This window comes from Leptidea sinapis, chromosome 16, assembly GCF_905404315.1.
Source record: "Leptidea sinapis chromosome 16, ilLepSina1.1, whole genome shotgun sequence".
Taxonomy (NCBI): Eukaryota; Metazoa; Arthropoda; class Insecta; order Lepidoptera; family Pieridae; genus Leptidea; species Leptidea sinapis.
The window spans coordinates 13,868,696-13,891,022 of record NC_066280.1 but is presented as its reverse complement, the minus strand read 5'-3'; the positions used below and the strand labels follow the sequence as shown (position 1 = coordinate 13,891,022).

General features: G+C 41.4%; 1 protein-coding gene across 2 annotated transcripts in view; it reads left to right on the top strand.

The window, feature by feature from the left end:
- Nucleotides 1-22,327, top strand: part of LOC126968639 (kinesin-like protein KIF21A) — a 128,935-nt gene that overhangs the window by 99,024 nt on the left and 7,584 nt on the right. For both annotated transcript variants that reach the window (XM_050813658.1, XM_050813657.1), the window contains 7 exons: nt 4,517-4,670; nt 6,613-6,736; nt 10,837-11,017; nt 13,682-13,813; nt 13,975-14,120; nt 15,023-15,186; nt 21,083-21,297. In XM_050813658.1, coding sequence (XP_050669615.1) covers nt 4,517-4,670; nt 6,613-6,736; nt 10,837-11,017; nt 13,682-13,813; nt 13,975-14,120; nt 15,023-15,186; nt 21,083-21,297 — 1,116 coding nt within the window. The remainder of the gene's footprint in view (nt 1-4,516; nt 4,671-6,612; nt 6,737-10,836; nt 11,018-13,681; nt 13,814-13,974; nt 14,121-15,022; nt 15,187-21,082; nt 21,298-22,327) is intronic.

The window sequence follows — 22,327 nt, the reverse complement described above, 5'->3', positions numbered from 1 at the left end:
TAATTTATCTAACGTTATCTATAAATTGTATCTAAAAACTGATTAAAGCATTATTTTAGTAGGAGAACATTTTGTTCTTGTTGGGAATTATATTTAGCTTTCTAAATTCACCAATATACGAATATGCTAACCGTACTAGATCCAACTTATGATGCTACTATTGTAATTCACTGAGGTCGGTACATTTTTAAAGCGTAAGTAGATTATTTCGTCTGTACCTCTTACGAATACAATTTCCTTTTGGGGCCCATGTAGCTTTGAAAATTCGAGGTGCTTGCAGAGTAGGGTTTGTCAATGCCATTAGCACATGGTATGCCGTGGTAGAATAAGTGCGTTGCATATAAGCTGTACATATTGCTAATTATTAAAATAATATAATGCATCTCACCCGACAATTGCCGTAAGTGTTACGAACTAAATTACCGGCTATAACGCTTTAATAAGCAACTTACTAATTTATTCACTAGAACGCAACTTTATATTTTATACACATTGACGTACAATAAACAACTAAACAGAAAATGGTCATAGGCAAAACTCTGCCTACCCGTCTATTAGGCTGAGTTTTCGTTCAGTTGTATTTCGACCGCGCTTTGAATACAACGCTACGTAATGACATAGTGTTTAGTGTAAAACTATCCAAATAACAGCATATCTAAACTTAAAAAGGACGGAATGTCGTATTTGAGGCAATTGCCCCTTTAAATTACCAAAATTGTATGACTAACTTGACGTTTTTAATCATTTGGCGAAATAATTACGTTTCAATTGCTAAAACAAAATGTTTCTACCGCGTGTTCGCGTCCGTAAACAATAGACTTTGATCATTAGCGTTACTGAATAAGGTGTTAAATTGAATGAATTTTATGTTATCTGTATATTTTAATGTATACGTAATTATATACAACGTCGTTCGGACATATTTGAAGACCTTTTAACAGGCGATTGGAGTCTAGTTCTTTATGGTATGTCAATATTTATATTATAATCCGTGTGTGATAATAAAAAATGGAATGACACTAAAGAATTTCTATGCTAACTGTAATCCGCTCGGGAGCTGTCATTTTTAAATTACCTTTTTGATTGCTTGTAAATTATTTAACTTAGTTTTTGGGTATACATGTGCTAATAGACTAATAATATAATAAATAAGTAGTGAAATATTGTATATGAAGCTAAATGTATATTGGATTTATGTTAATGTGTATGTGTAATAAATAATTTGATGAATATATTTGTTTGCTTTTTGCTCGGTTGTTAGCGTGCTTACTATTAGTAATTTAGTAGTAGTCGTTGGTGTGTTTATGTAGAAACATAGTTTCAAAATTTGTATATGTAGGTAAGTCAATTTAAAACCAAAGTTCCTACTTGGAGCGCGCAGTCCAGTATAAGTAGAACATTTTCCCTACGAGCGTTGGTGCACAACTAATACTACTAACTACAAAATAATTTAAACGTCTAGATAGAGCCTCTTGCTAGACGACCGATGAAAACAGGCCAGATTTATGTGTTAGTGTGCGTGACAGGCTACGTCTTACACTCGCGATTTGAATGTCACTTTGTGTTAGTGTGTGTGCATTGCTCAAAATAGAGATTACTGTCAAACTCAATTTTTTCCGACGTTTTCACGAATGATCGAAGCAGTCACTAACCTGTTTAATTTTCATATGAATACCTGATTTATCTTTTTAAAAATAAATAATATTTGTAGTTTAAAAGAAAATTATGAAATTTTTTAATTTTTATGATGTACTCATACCTGACAGCCCTGCGGACACTCACGTAGTGATCGCCGGTAAATATCCTCTGCCCACCCCTCACCGCACCACCTCGTACCACTTATGCTGCCTATTTATCGTGAAGATGTTCTACTTATAATTGTATACTTACTTTGCTCATACCAAACCTTAGATTAAGGATGGGTCTACTCTGTGCTCCAACTAGATACCGCACTACCTAAGAACAATAGATTTTTGTTACGGCAACTATTAGATTTAGATGCTTGTGTGCGTGGCATCTTGACACTAAATGGCGTGTTTCAAATTTTGTAACATACGCTTCGTGTTATTTTACATTAAAATTAATAAAATACAAAAAACTTACTGATGATATATGATCCCAGTGTCTTTCTTATTTCTTTTAGTATTTATACTAAGTTTTACTACGCAAAGTTGAACAGGAAATGTGGCACGTCAACGTCACACTCAAGGCTCAAGTACGCCCACTTGGGGCGTACTATTACTTGGCGCACTTTGCGACTACGCCTGCGGTATACAGTTGGAGCGCAGCGTAGACAAATCCTTATTCTAAGGCTAAAACAAATATGAAATGAGATGATTCTGTTAAGTTTACCAGAAACATGATAAATATTGGAAGGAATTTTACAACCTTTTTAATTTCAAATATCTTACTGCATATGAACATTGCAATGTCATTTTGCTGCACCGTTTTTCTCCATACAAACTATACACGAATAAGTCGACTACAATATAGACAGAGAAAAAATGAGATGACAAAAAATATTGATAATTTGTGGACATTTTAATTGCAATGATACTGCAAATAAGTAAGTACCATAGATATATATTTTTGTTTTGATCACCACAACATTCATATTATAAAATAATTATGTTCACTAACGGCCGTTCCCAATATTCAGTCTATCTCCGGTTGTGGCCTACTTGCCGTAACTATCTTTGACTTTTCTATCCCAATAAAATTATCGACGGTAACTCACCTTATCCGTACACGCTGTCAGTCAATGGGACGACGTATAGCTTACCAGCGATAGAAGTTTGTATGGCAATTGCAATTCACGCGTCCCAATATAAGCCGATAAGAATGACTTATCGGGTATATAGGGACAGCTTCAGATTATTGACAGCTGACAGTAGAAGGTACTAATTTATCTCTATCTGTAGATAGTATATTGGGAACGGCCGTAAATCAGTCCTACTTTAAACACATTATCAACTGGTACAGTAATGATCATATTATTTTATACATTTGCCCTTAATATAAATTAATAATATCAACTTCATTTATACATTTTTAAATATACGTTTCAATTAATTAAATGCTTTATTCATTAGATATTTTGATCAAATAATTCATTTCATTTAAATCACTTTGTATTCAAATATCACTCGTCATGAACATATTAACAGAACCTTTCATGAATTATATTTATTATAAAATAATTAAATATCTATGGTTAAGTCTTATAACTTCAAAGCACCTTGACAATATATATTTATAAGCTTCAAAGCATTGTATACATAGCGATGTATATGCTACGGGTAATGCTAGAAGGTTTACTTTAACCGGGTACAATTGGCGGGAGGCTCCTTTGCACGGGATGCTAGATTATGGGTAGATACCACAACAGTGCCTATTTCTGCCGTGAAGCAGTAATGTGTAAGCATTATTGTGTTTCGGTCTGAAAGATCCTAGTCAAATTACTGGACAAATGAGACTCACCATCATGTCTCAAGGTGACGAGCGCAGTTGTAGTGCCGCTCAGAATTCTTGAGTTTAGTAACAATAGAATCCTGAGCGGCACTGCATTACAATGGGCAGGGCGTATCAATTACCATCAGCTGAAAGTCATGCTCGTCTCGTCCCTTATTGCCATAAAAAATATTCAGTATTACTAGGGAACATCTAGATGTAAACGGTTAAACGCCGAATACAAATTAATGTTTCTTAAATTTTCGGAGTTTACCCAAAGGCAAAGGGGCTAGCTGTACCCGGGCAAACCTAAGTTTACATAACCTTCTAGCATTACCCGTAACATATAGATGTCTCTGAAATGGAAGGTCAGGTATCTTTACTCTTAAAAAGTATTTTGGCAAGGCTGCTTGACTATTGCAGTCAACATTATGGTTACATTTTGGAAATCATTTTACTAACGTACTTCTGATAACTTGAGCTATGTTAAGTTTGTTACTTTTAAATATTACCTCATCAGCGTTGTATACTCCAATTTTGACGAAAACAAAACAATTTGACACAACTGTCTAATGTATTTATCTACTTAGAAAGGAAACTTAGGAATAATTAGTGGTCAATAGTACTTAGAAAAGTCTTTTGGCTTACAAATAAACTTAGCACAAAGTTACACCTAATAATAAACCAAGAATATAGAATATGTTGAATGTATCGCTGAAAACACCGTCAATAACAATGAAAATTCCGAAATCCGAAGTTTTCCGAATGTCAAGCAGACTAGCAAAAAAAAACGTAATACGTCCGAATAAACCAATCGTAAACAAAATGTCTATATTTGTAAACATAATGTATATTCTTGGTTTATTATCAGGTATAATTTTGTGCCAATTTTATTTGTAAGGCCGTTTAATTTTAATTAGATTTTTTTTGCGTTTCATAAAACTAATTGTTTGTGTATTTTTACTCAAAATAATTTCGCGAAATAAACAATTATCCTTAAAGTCACAACAATAGCTCAAGTTACACTAATTAAGACAGCCATGTATTAGCTATTGTGTATTTGTAGAGAAGCGGGTGGCGTCACCTTGATGATGGAGGGAACCCCGCCGGCCTCGCCCAGTGCTGCGCGAAGAGTGAGGGATGAAGACGTGTTCCAGAGGCTGGCTGGAGTAGCTTCCGAGCAGACGCCCACTGGCATCGTCAGAGAACTTACAGTTAAGGTGCGTTTATCTTGTTAGTTCTATTGGTCCTACTGCATTTGATGTACCAATAAACTTAGTATACTACGAAATTGACAAAACACTCTCTATGTACATGTGTGCTAGTTTTACAGATGTGTTAGTGAAGTGTGTAGCATTTTGCCCTATGACAAATATTCATAAACGGCACGCGTCGTATTCACGTATACAATATTTTATTTTCTAACAAATATTTTATTAATTAATATAATCTTTAGAAAATGAAGTGTTTATTGCGACTATAAAATGTAAATATCCGGACGACCGAGCCTTGCTCGGATTTTTCAGGATGTACACAACTTGAACAAAAAAAACTAATAGAACACCTGGATTCGAACCGGGGTCTTCTGCTTTCCGGATTGCTGTTTCTAATTCAAACATGGATAAAACCATTTTTTTTAAATTGAAACCTAGCTAGATCGATTTATCACCCCCGAAATCCCCTGCATACTAAATTTTATGAAAATCGTTGGAGCCGTTTCCGAGATTCAGATTATATATATATATATATATACAAGAATTGCTCGTTTAAAGATATAAGATAATTAGTATTTTAGTTCATATGTTCTACAAAAATAAACTTGATTTGAAGAATCAGTATTTATCTGTGAAATGATTCTTTAGTTGGATTGTTGCTATATGCAACACAATCTAATACAGGAAAGGACACCAATATATTTTATTACTAGCTGACCCGGCAAACGTTGTTTTGCCATATAAATTGTATTGATCTTTTCCTTGCTAGTTGATAAGAGATGGCGCTAGTTGTATTCATTAGTAACAATCACACTTCTTTTATATTTTGTATAATTCACACTATAGTTTTATAAATTATAGCCTATATGTTATTCTGGTGTGTAAGCTATATTATTGTAAAGTTTCATCGAAATCCATTCAGTAGTTTTTGCGTTAAAGAAGTTCAAACATACATCCAGACATACAAACTTTCACATTTATAATATTAATAGGATATAATAGGATTAATATCCATCAAAACACAGAACAATAACGATAAAAACACTAAAATTAAAACCCGGAGCAATTTAACAGGAGACTAATGGACACTAAAATATTTCGAAACGGTTTTATGGTCTTAATCTATTCCGTCACTTTCTCCTTAGGGTTTTATGTAAGGATAGTTATCTCACTTTCACATAGGGATCGTCTATTGTGGTAGTATACTAAGTGTATAATACCACAATAGACGATCCCTATGATCCATAATATTATGGTTACACATTCTTGTGTCGTCGTGGTCAGTGCTTTCCCTAAAATATAGTCTAGGGAGGGGATGCTATGATGATCCTGTTATCGAGAACTCTGCTTCTGTAAGATTTGATCTGATATTCTTGACCCTGTCATGCTGATATTCTTAACGTAATCATTTGGATGTATTTACGTCCCCGTTCCATTACGCGGGCTTATACACACTGAGGTCCGTATTCCAGATGGCATCGCAATACGTAGTCTATGTTCATCTGTACTGTTATGAATGTCATTATAACTGTACATTAAAGAGACAACAGTAGAGTAATTCATCTTGGATTACGTATCAAAACGTCTTCTGGAAAACGAACCTTACAGCTGAAACACAACAATACAAAATAGCCGCCATTTTGCAACATAGATGCTTAGATCATTCATACGTCTAGATAGACTGACAGGTGTGAAAATGTCGAAAAAATTGAGTTTAGAGGTAAACTTTATTTTTAGCAATGCACGCACACTAACACAAAGTATCATACATATCGCGTGTGTAAGACGTAGCTTGTCACTCACACTAAAATATTAAGAGCAAGAGACTCTTATCTAGACGTATAAATGATCTTAACATATATGGTATAAAGTAAGTAGGTTCTACCCCAGACGAGAACTGCATATGCTAAATTATAGTACTGCTATTAAATTAGTTTATCTGTTTTAGCGTGTAAGCGGCGGAGTGGGAGGTGCGGGCGCATGGCTGCAGTGCACGCACGTAGCGGAGGGACACGTGGGCGCCGCACTCGCACTAGCGGCCGTGCCCGACGCGCTCTACAGCGGAGGCGTCGGTACGTACAGTACACGAACACTAACAGTTTGTTATTTTTAAGTGATATCTTCACTTTTAGTATTATTATAAATTATATACAAATTTCATTTGTACCAAATTCATGGACGGCCATAATGTTAACAATAATAAGTTAGTTAATTAGAATAGTTATATATAGGTTACTCCGCGAGAGATGTGACAAAATCCTAACGACTGATATAAATAGGTTGAAATCAGAAGCCAAAAATTTAATCAAGAAGGATCCTAAATACTTTTGGTCTTTCATAAAATCTCTGCGATCAAATAGCAGCGACATTCCGGATGAACTGACTTACTTAGATCAAAGCGTTCAAGGTGGCCAGCATTGGTTGCTTGTGGATTGCCAATTTTTTTTCAGAATACTTTCACTCAACCTATCAGCATGACCCAAACCCAAGAACTAAACACAATGAAATCGTCGAATGCCACATGTCACTTAGTTTATGTCGTTTCACAGACTCAGATGTCATATCAGCGCTCAAAAGCCTAGATGCAAATAAAGGTCTTGGTCCAGATTCTATACCTCCTAGTTTCTTAAAGGCCTGTGGCACAAAATTTGCTGAGCCGCTACGAATCATTTTCAATAAGTCTTTACTATGTGGAACTTTTCCCTCAAGATGGAAGGTTGCACACATCAGTCCAATTCACAAGAAGGAAGATCCTGGAGACATTACTAACTACCGGTCCATCTCAATTTTGTCTGCTATCGGTAAGCTGTTTGAATTACTCGTTCAGAAAAATATTTTTTTCCACCCTTGCTCATACCCCAACAGCATGGATTTCTACCTGGTAGAACAACTACATCGGATCTTGTGGATTTTGTTAGTGACATTACTCAAGCTTTCACAGATGGTCACGAATTGCATGCTATTTACACTGATTTATCAAAAGCCTTCGATGTGGTTGACCACGTACTGCTCATAGAAAAACTTGAGCACGCAGGAATATATGGCTCTCTACTGCGGTGGTGCGAATCCTATTTGCAGAACCGATCCCAGATTGTAAAGATCCGTGGCTTTAAGTCAATTTCAAGAGCTGTGCCATCAGGGGTTCCACAGGGCTCCCATTTAGGGCCCCTTTTTTTCTTGGTCTTTGTGAACGATCTAGCGACTAAATTAAAATACAAATTTCAAATGTTTGCAGACGACTTAAAAATTTATCGTGAAATTAAATCTACAGAAGATACGATCATATTACAAAGTGATCTTGATACGGTCTGCGATTGGTATGTTAGTAATAGGATGGTTTTAAATTCCTCAAAATGTTTTTACTTAAACTTTTCTCGAAAACGAAATTCTTCACTACTTACTTCATAAATGCGTGTCGAGATGCGAGATTTAGGAGTCATGGTTGACACAAAATTGGATTATAGAGAGCACATTGACTACATTTTCAAAAAGGCATCTCGTCTTACAAGTTTTGTGACTAGACAAACTAAATTTTTTAACGACCCTGATATGTCGAAGATACTTTTTAACAGCTACGTGCGTAGTCTTTTAGAGTATTGCAGTCAGGTGTGGAACCCTTACAAAGTTCATATTAAGAGGTCGTCGATTAGACTGCTACGAATCTAGACTTGTGCATTTTGGCATGACGTCTCTTCTACAGCGTAAGAAAGTGTCAGACCTTGTCTTTTTACACAAACTGAATCATGGCCACATAGACAGACCTCTATTATTAAGTAAAATTACCTTGGCTGTCCTACGGCATTGCAGCCGTATTATTAATAGGAAAACGTTCAGTCTACCCTCAACACGCACAAATTATGGTCAAAATTCTAGTTTATATCGCATTTGTTCTCTGTATAATGAAGTCTGTCAGAAGGTAGACATATTCAATCCGTCAGTCCCTAGGTTCAGAAGAGTTCTGCTAGAAAAAGCGGATTATTGGCTTGGGGACTGTGGGGTTGAATTGTGTTCATTTAGCTTAAGTTTATGTTTTTAGTTTTATATAAAATCTAGAACACATTTAAAAGCATGCTGTGTTCACTTCCTTGAAAAAAAGAAAGGCCGCTGAGTTTGTTGCGCCAGTTCTTCTCAGGTCTGAGACATTCTTTTTGAATGGGTGGTAATTTTTGATCAGTGTAAAATAAGTGATTTTATATCCTATTTTTTTAATAAAAATTTAACACGAACACAAGTCACATTGCTTACCGACAACCAGATAATTTTGAAAAAGTCAACGACAAAACGAGGGCGGCACTGAAAATTTCGGGAATCAAGGAAATGACACTACATTACTATTTAAAAATGTTTTTATTTCTTTCTTCGAAGTATTCTCCGCGAAATTTGACACATTTTTTCATACGATGGAACCAATCATTGAAGCAACCATTCCATTCGGAAGTTGGGGTCTCCAAAATGGCCGTTTTGTAGGCGTCCACCGCTTCTTCAGGTGATGAAGATCTCTAACCACGCAACTTATTCTTTATTTTAGGGAAAGTATAGAAATTATTAGGGCTTAGGTCGGGGCTGTACGGCGGATGGTCTAATAATTCTATGTTTTCTTGCTCTAAAAACTCTTTTGTTCTGTGTGCGGTGTGAGAACTCGCATTGTCGTGATGGAGGATGATGCGGCGGTTGCAGTTCTCTTTACGGAGTTCAGAAGCGAACTGTGGCAAACAAATGCCAGCATAACATTCTGCATTAACCGTTCTTTGTCCCTCAAGAGGAATAGTCGCAACATGGCCGGTTTTTGAGACCAACGTGGCCACCATTTTTTTTGCAACACTCCGTGAACGAACAATTTTTGTTGGATTTAACTCATTTCCGAACACCCAAACTCGTGACTGGTTTTTTGTTTCGGGTTCGTACGCGTATATCCAGGATTCGTCACCTGATACGATGTTGTATACAGCATTTGAGGATCCTGCGTGGAATCTTTCGAGAGTTCCGACGCAGCGAGTAACGCGAGCCGCTCTTCACAGAGCAAATGCGGTATCCATCGGGAAAACAACTTTTTTACACCTAATTGTTCATGCAAGATTATTTGTATTTGACTCATGCCAATGTCTATAGTTGCCTGAATTTCGCGGTATGTCACATGTCGATCTTCCTCTATCAGCTTACGCACAGCATCAACGTTTTCTTTGGTGACTGCAGTTTTTGGATGACCATGACGGGGATCTTCACTGAGCTTGACACGTCCACGTTAAAATTCAGCAAACCAGCGATAAATTGTGGTTTTGGATGGGGCTTCATCACCAAATGCAGAAATTATCCGGTCAACACACTGTTTTTGTGTTAAACCACTTCGAAAGTCATAATAAATCATCGCTCTAGAATTTTCTCGAGTCAATTCAATTTTCTCAATGACTAAACAAGTTTGAAAAGACCTTGTGACAAGACCGAGAATCTTTTTTTAAATAAATAAATGGTATTCGATTTTTAAAACCAAGGAGTTTTCAATTAAAAAGATTTTAATATGACAGGAATAGTGGAAATATTCCATTCCCGATACTTTTAGTGCAGCCCTCGTAGACCCGTAGGGCGGTTACCTTCCTGTAGGTGTGATCAAGTTATTGCACTCACTGGCTTTGGAACAACACCAGAATAAAATAACGACCACTGTGACACAAGACTTTCGCAAACATGATCAGCATTCAAAACAGTAACGATGAAATTGACCCAAAATAATACCTACGTAGCATTGACCTCTACTATATACCACTGGACTGGCGGCTGTCCAAAAGCTTTTGTGCCTGTTTGATATTCGCCATTTTGGCGCTGTTGGCCATGTAGCGAGAGTCTGCGGTACTAAAACTAGTGATGACAACTTCAGCAAACATCGATAGATGATGGGAAACTATTTACAAAAAAAATGTGTATTTAATTACTTTGATTCATGAAGTATAAATAACACGGAAATTGAATGAAATTAATTCAAAATACAAAGATACTACAGAGTATTGTACGTTCCTTCGTAGCCATTTGTGTTATACGTCAAAATTAGTTCTCTGAACGTTCGCGAGTGGCGCTTCAAATAGGCACAAAAATTTGCTGTCAAACATATGGAATAGCCTGTCCAGTGGTATTTATACAGGTCAGTGCTGCGTAGTAATATTAATTTTTTTCGTTTCAGATAGGACGGTCCGTGGCTGGGACTTGCAGGGCGGGCGCGAGGCGTGGCGCGCGTGGTGCGGAGGAGGCGTGGCCGCGCTGAGTGCGGGCCGCGGGCCGCACGCGCGGCTCGTGATGGCGGCCGCCGGCGCCGCCGTCAGGATGTTCGACACCAGGAGCAACGTTCCTGTCGCCACCTTGTGGTAGGCTCACTCATTGATGTACACATTCGTATATGACTACGTGGCGCGTGTGGTGCGGAGGGGGCGTGGCCGCACGCGCGGCTCGTGATGGCGGCCGCCGGCGCCGCCGTCAGGATGTTCGACACCAGGAGCAACGTTCCTGTCGCCACCTTGTGGTAGGCTCACTCATTGATGTACACATTCGTATATGACATCGTGGCGCGCGTGGTGCGGAGGGGGCGTGGCCGCACGCGCGGCTCGTGATGGCGGCCGCCGGCGCCGCCGTCAGGATGTTCGACACCAGGAGCAACGTTCCTGTCGCCACCTTGCGGTAGGCTCACTCATTGATGTACTCATTCGTATATGACATCGTGGCGCGCGTGGTGCGGAGGGGGTGTGGCCGCACGCGCGGCTCGTGATGGCGGCCGCCGGCGCCGCCGTCAGGATGTTCGACACCAGGAGCAACGTTCCTGTCGCCACCTTGTGGTAGGCTCACTCATTGATGTACACATTCGTATATGACATCGTGGCGCGCGTGGTGCTGAGGAGGCGTGGCCGCGCTGAGTGCGGGCCGCGGGCCGCACGCGCGGCTCGTGATGGCGGCCGCCGGCGCCGGCGTCAGGATGTTCGACACCAGGAGCAACGTTCCTGTCGCCACCTTGTGGTAGGCTCACTCATTGATGTACACATTCGTATATGACATCGTGGCGCGCGTGGTGCGGAGGGGGCGTGGCCGCACGCGCGGCTCCTGATGGCGGCCGCCGGCGCCGCCGTCAGGATGTTCGACACCAGGAGCAACGTTCCTGTCGCCACCTTGTGGTAGGCTCACTCATTGATGTACACATTCGTATATGACATCGTGGCGCGCGTGGTGTGGAGGGGGCGTGGCCGCGCTGAGTGCGGGCCGCACGCGCGGCTCGTGATGGCGTCCGCCGGCGCCGCCGTCAGGATGTTCGACACCAGGAGCAACGTTCCTGTCGCCACCTTGTGGTAGGCTCACTCATTGATGTACACATTCGTATATGACATCGTGGCGCGCGTGGTGCTGAGGAGGCGTGGCCGCGCTGAGTGCGGGCCGCGGGCCGCACGCGCGGCTCGTGATGGCGGCCGCCGGCGCCGCCGTCAGGATGTTCGACACCAGGAGCAACGTTCCTGTCGCCACCTTGTGGTAGGCTCACTCATTGATGTACACATTCGTATATGACATCGTGGCGCGCGTGGTGCGGAGGGGGCGTGGCCGCACGTGCGGCTCCTGATGGCGGCCGCCGGCGCCGCCGTCAGGATGTTCGACACCAGGAGCAACGTTCCTGTCGCCACCTTGTGGTAGGCTCACTCATTGATGTACACATTCGTATATGACATCGTGGCGCGCGTGGTGCGGAGGGGGCGTGGCCGCGGTGAGTGCGGGCCGCGGGCCGCACGCGCGGCTCGTGATGGCGGCCGCCGGCGCCGCCGTCAGGATGTTCGACACCAGGAGCAACGTTCCTGTCGCCACCTTGTGGTAGGCTCACTCATTGATGTACACATTCGTATATGACATCGTGGCGTGCGTGGTGCGGAGGGGGCGTGGCCGCGCTGAGTGCGGGCCGCGGGCCGCACGCGCGGCTCGTGATGGCGGCCGCCGGCGCCGCCGTCAGGATGTTCGACACCAGGAGCAACGTTCCTGTCGCCACCTTGTGGTAGGCTCACTCATTGATGTACACATTCGTATATGACTTCGTGGCGTGCGGAGGGGGCGTGGCCGCGCTGAGTGCGGGCGCGGGCCGCACGCACGGCTCGTGATGTTTCACTAGCCCCGTAATTTGTTAAGCACGGCTATTCGAACCGTAAGATAATAAAAATAATGCTTGCGCATTATTGCATCTGTTTCAAAATTATATCTTTGCAAAAATATGAAAAATTAACTCTATTGCGCTTTTTTGATGGCACAGGCGATTGTATAATGCACCTTCTAATATGTTTAGTTACATTCTGGAAAAAATCTAAAGACCAAATTTTCACCGTGTTTTACGTGTTATATATTCGCATGGGTGTCCCAGTCATTATTTAAAATATATCGAATAATTAATTCCCAAATTTTCGGTTGTCTTTGTAATAAAAATATTATATATACTAATATTATAAAGCTGCAGTGTTTGTTTGTTTGTTTGAACGCGCTAATCTCTGGTACTACTTGTCCGATTTGAATGATTCTTTCAGTGTTGGGTAGTCCATTTATCGAGGAAGGCTATAGGCTATGTTTTTTTTTATAAATTAGGGATCCGTAATAAAATTGCTATTTTGTAACACAAGGTGTAAAATCGAAAACCTATTTTTGCGTGCGCTGCAAAAACTATTGACAATAGAATAAAATGATGTACAGGCTATATGCTATTGTATATAGGCAATATTTTATTACTTATAAAACTATCGCGTGAATTATACTTTAAATGGCAAAACAACGTTTGCCGGGTCAGCTAGTATTATGTAAAGTGATATATGATTACAGTTATGATATGTCACAAAAAAAATGTCGTAGCGTAATGTGACGATTAACTCTGCACCGGCACATCGCCCTGTAAGACATCAAAACAAGTGTACTGCAATTTTACATAAAAAGTTTTCAAATGGCTCAAATTCAGGGAATATACGGATCCGTATGTATAACTATCAACCTGCTTTAAACTGTATTACACAATGGAACAGGTCATCGGGGGCGTCGGGCCCGACGGCGTCAGTTCGCGGCGCAGAGTCATCGATAACTGCGATAGCACTGGCGGACCCTAACCGTCTATATACGGCCGCTGGCGACAAATTACGGCTTTGGGACTTACGCATGTAAGTCATCTGTTTATTTATTTACAAATTATATTATGTAATAATGCAGAATATTTGTAATTATTATTATCCCAGCGTGTTGCTATATAGTAATAGTAGCTTAGTTACCTATTACAGTATCCGGCTCGAAGGACCATAAAAATATCGTTAATGTTTGTCAGGTGTGAGTGCGTTTACAAGACGTGGTCGGGACACGCGGCCGCGGTCATGTGCATGGCGCGCGTGTCTGCGGCGGACGGCGGCGACCGCCTGGCCACCGGCTCCAGGGATCATTGTGTCAGAGTCCTCGACATTATGCACTCTAATGGTATGTCACTTTTCTTTAATACATTATTAACATAACTACTATTGTGATTTGCAACAAAACATTGATGTAACACGTAAATTTGTTATTGTTGCAAATTACATGTACCTTCTACGTCTTACGTCTTTTTATTTTAATAAATATATTTTAAACGAATAAAGAAGTAAGGAGTACTTTAAAACGTTTTCGCAGCAACGTATGGAGGTGTCAAGTTTAAATAAACGTCAAATACTAAAACGTCTATTAATCCTAGAAGTTATAGAATCAAGCTTCTTAATAAACCCATTCAATGGACACGGCCTAGAATCACAACTTTCAGTAAGCCATGGTTAGTTATTTGAAAATTTAAAAAGGTTTTTTTTTCTGAAATACGTTAACGTTAATGGTTGTAGAATATTATACAGGCTTTAAATGATTTTTATAAACAGCTTTATGCAAAAAGTCAGCACTAAGAAGGCGTGTCATTTAACGTACTTTAGGCTTTTATGTGGAAAATTAATAAAGAACAGTCACAAAGATATTGATTTTTTTTATGAAAGTAAGGGACGAGACGAGCAGGACATTCACCTGATGGTAAATGCCCTGCCCATTACAATGCCGCTCAGGATTCTTGAAAAACCCAAAAATTCTGAGCGGCACTACAATTGCGCTCGTCTCTTTGAGACATAAGATGTTAAGTCTCATTTACCCAGTAATTTCACTAGCTAAGCGCCTTTCATACCAAAGCAAAATAATGCTTACACATTACTCACAATCCAGCCGGCATCCTGTGCAAAGGAGGCTCACTGATGCAAATGGTTGATTACATAGTCTATTTAGTGCAGGATTCTTTAACCGTTCTCTAAATAAACAATATTGTTTGGAAACAAAAATCATTGTTCATCAAACTGGAGCTCTGTTTATAGGTGCATGGGAGGCCAACAGCAGGCGCCTCCTAGAGCCCCCGCACTACGACGGAGTTCAAGCACTGGTCCTGAGGAATAGTACAGGAGGCGGGCAACTGTTGTATAGCGCGTCTAGAGACTCCAGCCTTAAGTGTTGGAGGCTCGCGGACAATACGCTCGCTCATGTAAGTAAACCAGTGTGTTTAATAACATACGATTTACTACTGTTTTGTTGTATAAAGGCCTGCTCGTTTTGGCTTTAGTCATGACTCTTAAGATCTTTTGTAGTTGAAATTAACTCGATGCTAGAAATACTATAGTAATAATAATAATAATAATAAAATATTTTATTTGCAGCTAAAAAATGTGTAATTAACAAAAGTAAACTTACCAAAACAAAATATATTACAGCTTAAAATTAAAATGAAACTTAAACATAATAGAAATAAAAAACATCAGCTGCAAATAGGCACAAGCTCGGCATATGCTGACGCACATCATGTATGTCCAGTGCCGATCTTCCGCTTGAGCCATTCTGTGACCTTGAAGCTGTCCCAATACGAATGTACGCTATGATTTTTATAATTTTTAATTTTGTTGTGAATTACACGTTTTCATTTGCGACTTTCTCGGTGTAACCAGTATCGAACCGATGGTTGCTTGCTCTGTGGTCTTCAAGCGTCAACCAACTGTCTAGGTGACAGATGACACTGTCAACTGTCAAAATAATTGCAGGACTTCTAGAGCCACATTATATCAACAAACAATTATTGTCAACTAATATGTTATTCATTTTATATTGTGCATTAGGCTTACAATTATTTTGAACTAAAAAATACCTACGACATTATTTTGCAGTGTAATACAATCAAAACCAAAATGATAATAAAAATACTAGCACCATACAAACAATAAGTACCTACTAGATAAATATATTATTAAAATGAACTATGATTAGAGAACGAAAATAGATAATTAGTTCGGTTGGCAATCGCATCACTTATTAATTTAAGAGGGAAGATCCTATAGTACTAAAGAGACAAGAGCAATCTGAATCTAACCTATATTACACTCATATCTTGAGCCAAGTTCTCTTGTGCTCTTTGCTCCTGTAAAAGAAATTGTCTTAATTTCGTTTTAAATAAGGATAGACTTTTTAAATTTCTAATAGGCGGTGGGATGTTATTCCAACATTTGGATGCCGAGTAACGAAAGCTCCCTCTAAATGACGCCGATCGATGCTTCTCAATAACCATCTGAACAGAACAATGCCGTGACCCACACGACCTAAGACTAGCCGTTCTAGATAGTTTGTCATAAAGGTATTTTGGCTTTTCGAACTTCAATACACCAAAAAGGATACAAGCTAAATGAAGTTTTCGCCGATGTTTCATTTTTAACATTGAATGCTTATTCAAGAAAGGGGTGACATGGTCTCTATGTTTTATATTGAAACAAAAACGGGCACATGCATTCTGGACTCTCTGAATCAATTTTTTAGTTACAGAAACTAAACGTGGGCCAAAGACAACATCTGTATAATTCAGCTTTGAGAGAACTAGACTTTCAACAAGACGGATACGCATCTCCTTTGACAGATAAGGTCTCATCCTATATAATACTTTCAGCCTGTAAAAAGAGTTACTGACTAGGCTAGTGATGTGATCATGGAATCTCAGTTTGCTGTCGAGAAGAAGACCAAGATTACGTGCTACATATGTACGTTCAATGGGTTCACCCATCAAGATAATGTCCTGTGAAGACTTTAAACTGCTCAGCTGTTTGTTGGTGCCACAAATTATGTATTTTGATTTCACCGGATTAAGACATAGACTGTTTTTCTGGGCCCACAACATAATACTATTAAGGTCATCATTAAGCAACTGGACCGCATTATCTATTTCACTTGGCTTACAAGATATATATATTTGGGTGTCATCAGCATAAAAGTGGTATTTGCAATGTCTGATATGGCTTTTGATGTCTGCTGTGTATAAAATAAATAATATGGGGCCCAAAATAGAACCTTGCGGTACTCCTTCTACAACCGGTAAAGTGTCAGATGTCAAGGAGGAAGAACTGTTGTGGGACAGCTGTACACATTGGTGACGCTCACATAGGTAGCTATTGAACCATTTTAATGCAGCAAAATCAAATCCATAATAATTTAATTTTGATAGCATTATATCGATATTTATTGTTTCAAATGCCCTAGAAAAATCCAAAAGAACAAGAAGAGTACAATGACCACTGTCTTGCAAACTAAGTATGTTGTCAGTGACATCAAGCAATGCGGTCACTGTACTCCGGCATTTCCTAAAACCTGATTGTGTCTCTGGTAACATATAATTTTTCTCCAGGTAAACTGTAACCTGCTCGCATACTACTTTCTCCAGTACCTTTGAGAGACATGGCAAGATACTTATAGGTCTGAGATCCTTAACCTCAGCAGGGTTAGGAACTTTAGACAGAGGCCTCACTACAGCCTGCTTCCAGCAATCAGGATAAACACCAGTTGTTATAGATGTATTTATAATACATTTAATTGTGTCTAAAGAATTAGGTAAAGACAATAAAACCATATCTAAGCTGATACCATCACATCCTACAGCTTTGGATTTCAATGATTTTATAATTCTTATCAAAGAGTCTGTGGATATTGTCTCAAGGTGAAATATAGCATCATTAAATTTATGGTATTCAAAAAAGGTAATGTAAGAAAGCTGTGTGTTAGGAACTGATGGTGTCTTCAAGAAGTGCCTGTTAATCATATTAGGGTCATTAAAGTGCAAAGGGAGTTCACTTCCAATTTTAGGTAAAATTATTTTTTTTATATTTTTCCATAATTGCTTAGGTTGTTTGAGTTTACTATTTATATTAAATTTAAAATATGCTACTTTTTCATTGTATAGCGCCTTGTTTACTTATGTTTTTAAACTTTTATAATATTCTTTTTTACTGTCAAGTTTTGTTCTGTGATACTCCGCTAGTGCTCTGTCACGCAGTCTCATCATTAATTTAATAGAGTCTGTGACCCAAGGATGGGATTTCTTTTTAATTCTAGCTGTTCTTATTGGTGCATGTAGATTAAAAAGTGCAAGGATTTGTGAATTAAAATTACCTACCATTTCATTGACATCATGTAGTGTTAATATGTTATCCCAGTTTATAGCCTGTAAGTCAGTGTTAAAGCTGTCTATGTTAATGAATTTAATAGGTCTATATGTAATAGTATAAGGTTCAGTCTTCTCTTTTTTAATATTTAATTCGCATCCAACCAAACAATGACCATACAATGAAGCAACATGTTCAATAAATATATTTTTTGCTGTGAGATTAGAACTAATAGTGTCTATCAAAGTTTGTGCAGTTTCTGTGAAGTGAGTTGGTGATGTAATCAATTGATTTAAGCCTAGGCACCTTAGAAAAGTAATTAGTTTCTTTGAGTTTGATTGTTCAGGACAAAGAAGATTTATATTAAAATCACCAGTCAAGATTAAATAGTCATGACTGGGTATTGCATTAATACATCTGTAAGAGCGTCAAAAAATGTGTCTATATCCTGCCATGGGGGTCGATACGCTGTGCCAATTACTAATTTCTTGCCGTTTATAGATAGCTTGAGCCACATATGCTCAACAGCTCTATGAAGTGGACCAATGGATGGTGATAGGGTGCTTGTAACTATACCATTACGAATATAAAATCCAACTCCTCCACCACGTGAACGTATATCTTGAATTCGTGGCTTGTGGCACAGTTTGTATCCCATGATATGTGGGGCTCGGAGTTCTTCCCCTGATCTTAACCATGTCTCATTCACAGCAAGTATATCCAGGTCAAGCATATTGACTTTAGCAACTATGTTATCATGATTTGTGAGAGAGATCCTGCATTATACAACCCAACTTTAAGAGATTTGTGAATCATTTTTGTTTTTTGTTAATGACATATATAGTAATATAAGCTTGCAATGACCCAGACTGAGAGAAAGAAAATTGTCATAAAAGCATATGTGAATGATGTTTAATTTATATCAATTAATTTTGCCATAATCTTAATATAATATTTAAAATATAGCCTATGCCTGAAAAATATCACTGAACTAATGTGATGAATAATATGAATGAAATAAAAAAGATGTGATTCGATTAGCAACCAATAGTAACAAATATTCTCCTTAATTACACTAAAATAATAAATTAATATGTAACTTATATCTAGAAGCATTAAGCATTGTATAAAATTAAAACGGGCCAACTGACCGTCAAACAGTGGTGTACTTAAAAACCCGCTCAATGTCATCGGTGGTCCGAATAAGGTGCACCTGCTTACCATCATTGTGCCGCGCAAAAATACGACCTCTTTTGGTCCACGAGTATTGCCAGTTTAGACGACGACACTCCTCCCGGACTCTATGAAAGAGCTGACGATTATGGCGCGTCAACCGCTCGTTGACGTATACCCGCTGAGGTGCACCAGCCACCCCGAGATCGGTGCTGGAGAGCGTGCGGCGGACTCGCGCCGCGCGCAGCAGTTCGTCGCGTAGCTGGCGGCGAGTTAGACGTACCACTATGCGCCGCGACCGCTTTGGCTCGTCCACAGCGATCTCGCTACCCATCACGTTGCGACCAACACGTTCAGCGAACACGATATCAGCAGGCGCCAGGGTCACTCCCAGCTTTGAGGCCAGGACGGTGATTGTGTGAACTGTGTTCTCTCCTGCAGGCTCCGGGATGTTACCGATATCTAAGTCGGTCAATAAGGCCTCCTGGTCTCTGTCGTTGAGCTCCCCCTTTAACTGCTCTACCGCCTTCTCCAGCTTCACCACCTTCTCCAACGACACGGAACCCTGCTCAACTGCATCAAGTCTACGCTCCACGGAGTCGAGGCGCTCATTTAAACCTAACAGAGTACTCCGGAGTTCAGACATCTCTTTGCGATTTTCGCGAAGCTCTCCCATATAGTCCGCAAGCTCGCGTCGCATATCTCTAATCTCCGAGCTCATGTCAGTAGTAGTGTGTTGTGATGAAGTGCTAGGAGTACTGCTGCATATTCCTCTTATAGGGGTTGTGCTGTTGTCACCCTTCTTGGTCCTCCTTTTACAATCTGGGCAAACCCAGTCTTTTACAATAGTGGCCGTATCCGGTACACCCACGCACCCCTTATGGTAAAGACTGGGGCAGATGGTACAACTAGCGGCTCCTATCGAGGAGAGGAATTTGCCACACGCTCCGCACTTGCTCATGGTCGTTTTGTTGACCGATGATACGTTGACGCTGTCGTAGCAAACAATATTTGTCGGTACCCACGTTTAAATATAATTGTAACTTACAATCTCACTTATTAATTCTGTATTATCACTGTTGCAAAAAGGCGGAAAGAGCTAATAATATTCACACACACGAGTTACACCTTTGCGAACAAAATCGTTTCACAATTTGATCAATATTCCCGAGAAAATAATTATTTAATATTAAATTCTGACGAGCGTAACTACTACCACAACACGATCCGATCAAAGTCCTATAGTATACTTACTATCAACATAATATTTTTAATTTCACACTAATTATCTAGTTTCAAACTAGGCAAAGCCTGGTACATGCCAGGGAACAATATAAAATACGTACATAAACATAAATCAATAAACATGTATGACATGTAAAAATATTAATTTATATTCGTCATTGTACGAGTTGTTAACTAGACATAATATGGTTGTAAGTATTTTCATTGCAATTTACCGCGATTGATAAACGCGGGCATTTAAATTTCCTAATGAAATAAAGTTAGATATCTTCATCACTCAATAGTAACGGTTTTATTTCTCATTATTCATCGTCCCACTTTATTATTTATCATTTTATACCAAATGTATGGAAGGTTAAAGCATAAGCCCCTACATTTTTTTGGTCCTTCGAGCCGGATCTGAACCACCGACCTATGGATACAAATAATTGCTTTAATCAGGATTGAAAGCCGGGACTCTATACGCCGAAGTTATGATTATGTTCCAATAATTAAAAATTTTATACTTCAATAATAAAAAAGTCGAAATATGAATACTTTTGATTCCAGAGCGTAATGAACGCGCACAAGGGCTGGGTGACGGGCGTCTGCGGCGTGGGGGGCGTGGACAACGCGGGCGGCTGGGTGGCGAGCTGCGGCCGCGACCAGTCGCTGCGTCTGTGGAGCACGGCGCTGCGACCGGCCGCGACCCCGGCCGCGCTGGCGGAGCAGCCGCAAGCTCTGGCCGCCTGCGAGCACACGTCGCGCCTGTACACCGCCGGCAGGTGAGTGTGACGTAGACAACGCGGGCGGCTGGGTGGCGAGCTGCGGCCGCGACCAGTCGCTGCGTCTGTGGAGCACGGCGCTGCGACCGGCCGCGACCCCGGCCGCGCTGGCGGAGCAGCCGCAAGCTCTGGCCGCCTGCGAGCACACGTCGCGCCTGTACACCGCCGGCAGGTGAGTGTGACGTAGACAACGCGGGCGGCTGGGTGGCGAGCTGCGGCCGCGACCAGTCGCTGCGTCTGTGGAGCACGGCGCTGCGACCGGCCGCGACCCCGGCCGCGCTGGCGGAGCAGCCGCAAGCTCTGGCCGCCTGCGAGCACACGTCGCGCCTGTACACCGCCGGCAGGTGAGTGTGACGTAGACAACGCGGGCGGCTGGGTGGCGAGCTGCGGCCGCGACCAGTCGCTGCGTCTGTGGAGCACGGCGCTGCGACCGGCCGCGACCCCGGCCGCGCTGGCGGAGCAGCCGCAAGCTCTGGCCGCCTGCGAGCACACGTCGCGCCTGTACACCGCCGGCAGGTGAGTGTGACGTAGACAACGCGGGCGGCTGGGTGGCGAGCTGCGGCCGCGACCAGTCGCTGCGTCTGTGGAGCACGGCGCTGCGACCGGCCGCGACCCCGGCCGCGCTGGCGGAGCAGCCGCAAGCTCTGGCCGCCTGCGAGCACACGTCGCGCCTGTACACCGCCGGCAGGTGAGTGTGACGTAGACAACGCGGGCGGCTGGGTGGCGAGCTGCGGCCGCGACCAGTCGCTGCGTCTGTGGAGCACGGCGCTGCGACCGGCCGCGACCCCGGCCGCGCTGGCGGAGCAGCCGCAAGCTCTGGCCGCCTGCGAGCACACGTCGCGCCTGTACACCGCCGGCAGGTGAGTGTGACGTAGACAACGCGGGCGGCTGGGTGGCGAGCTGCGGCCGCGACCAGTCGCTGCGTCTGTGGAGCACGGCGCTGCGACCGGCCGCGACCCCGGCCGCGCTGGCGGAGCAGCCGCAAGCTCTGGCCGCCTGCGAGCACACGTCGCGCCTGTACACCGCCGGC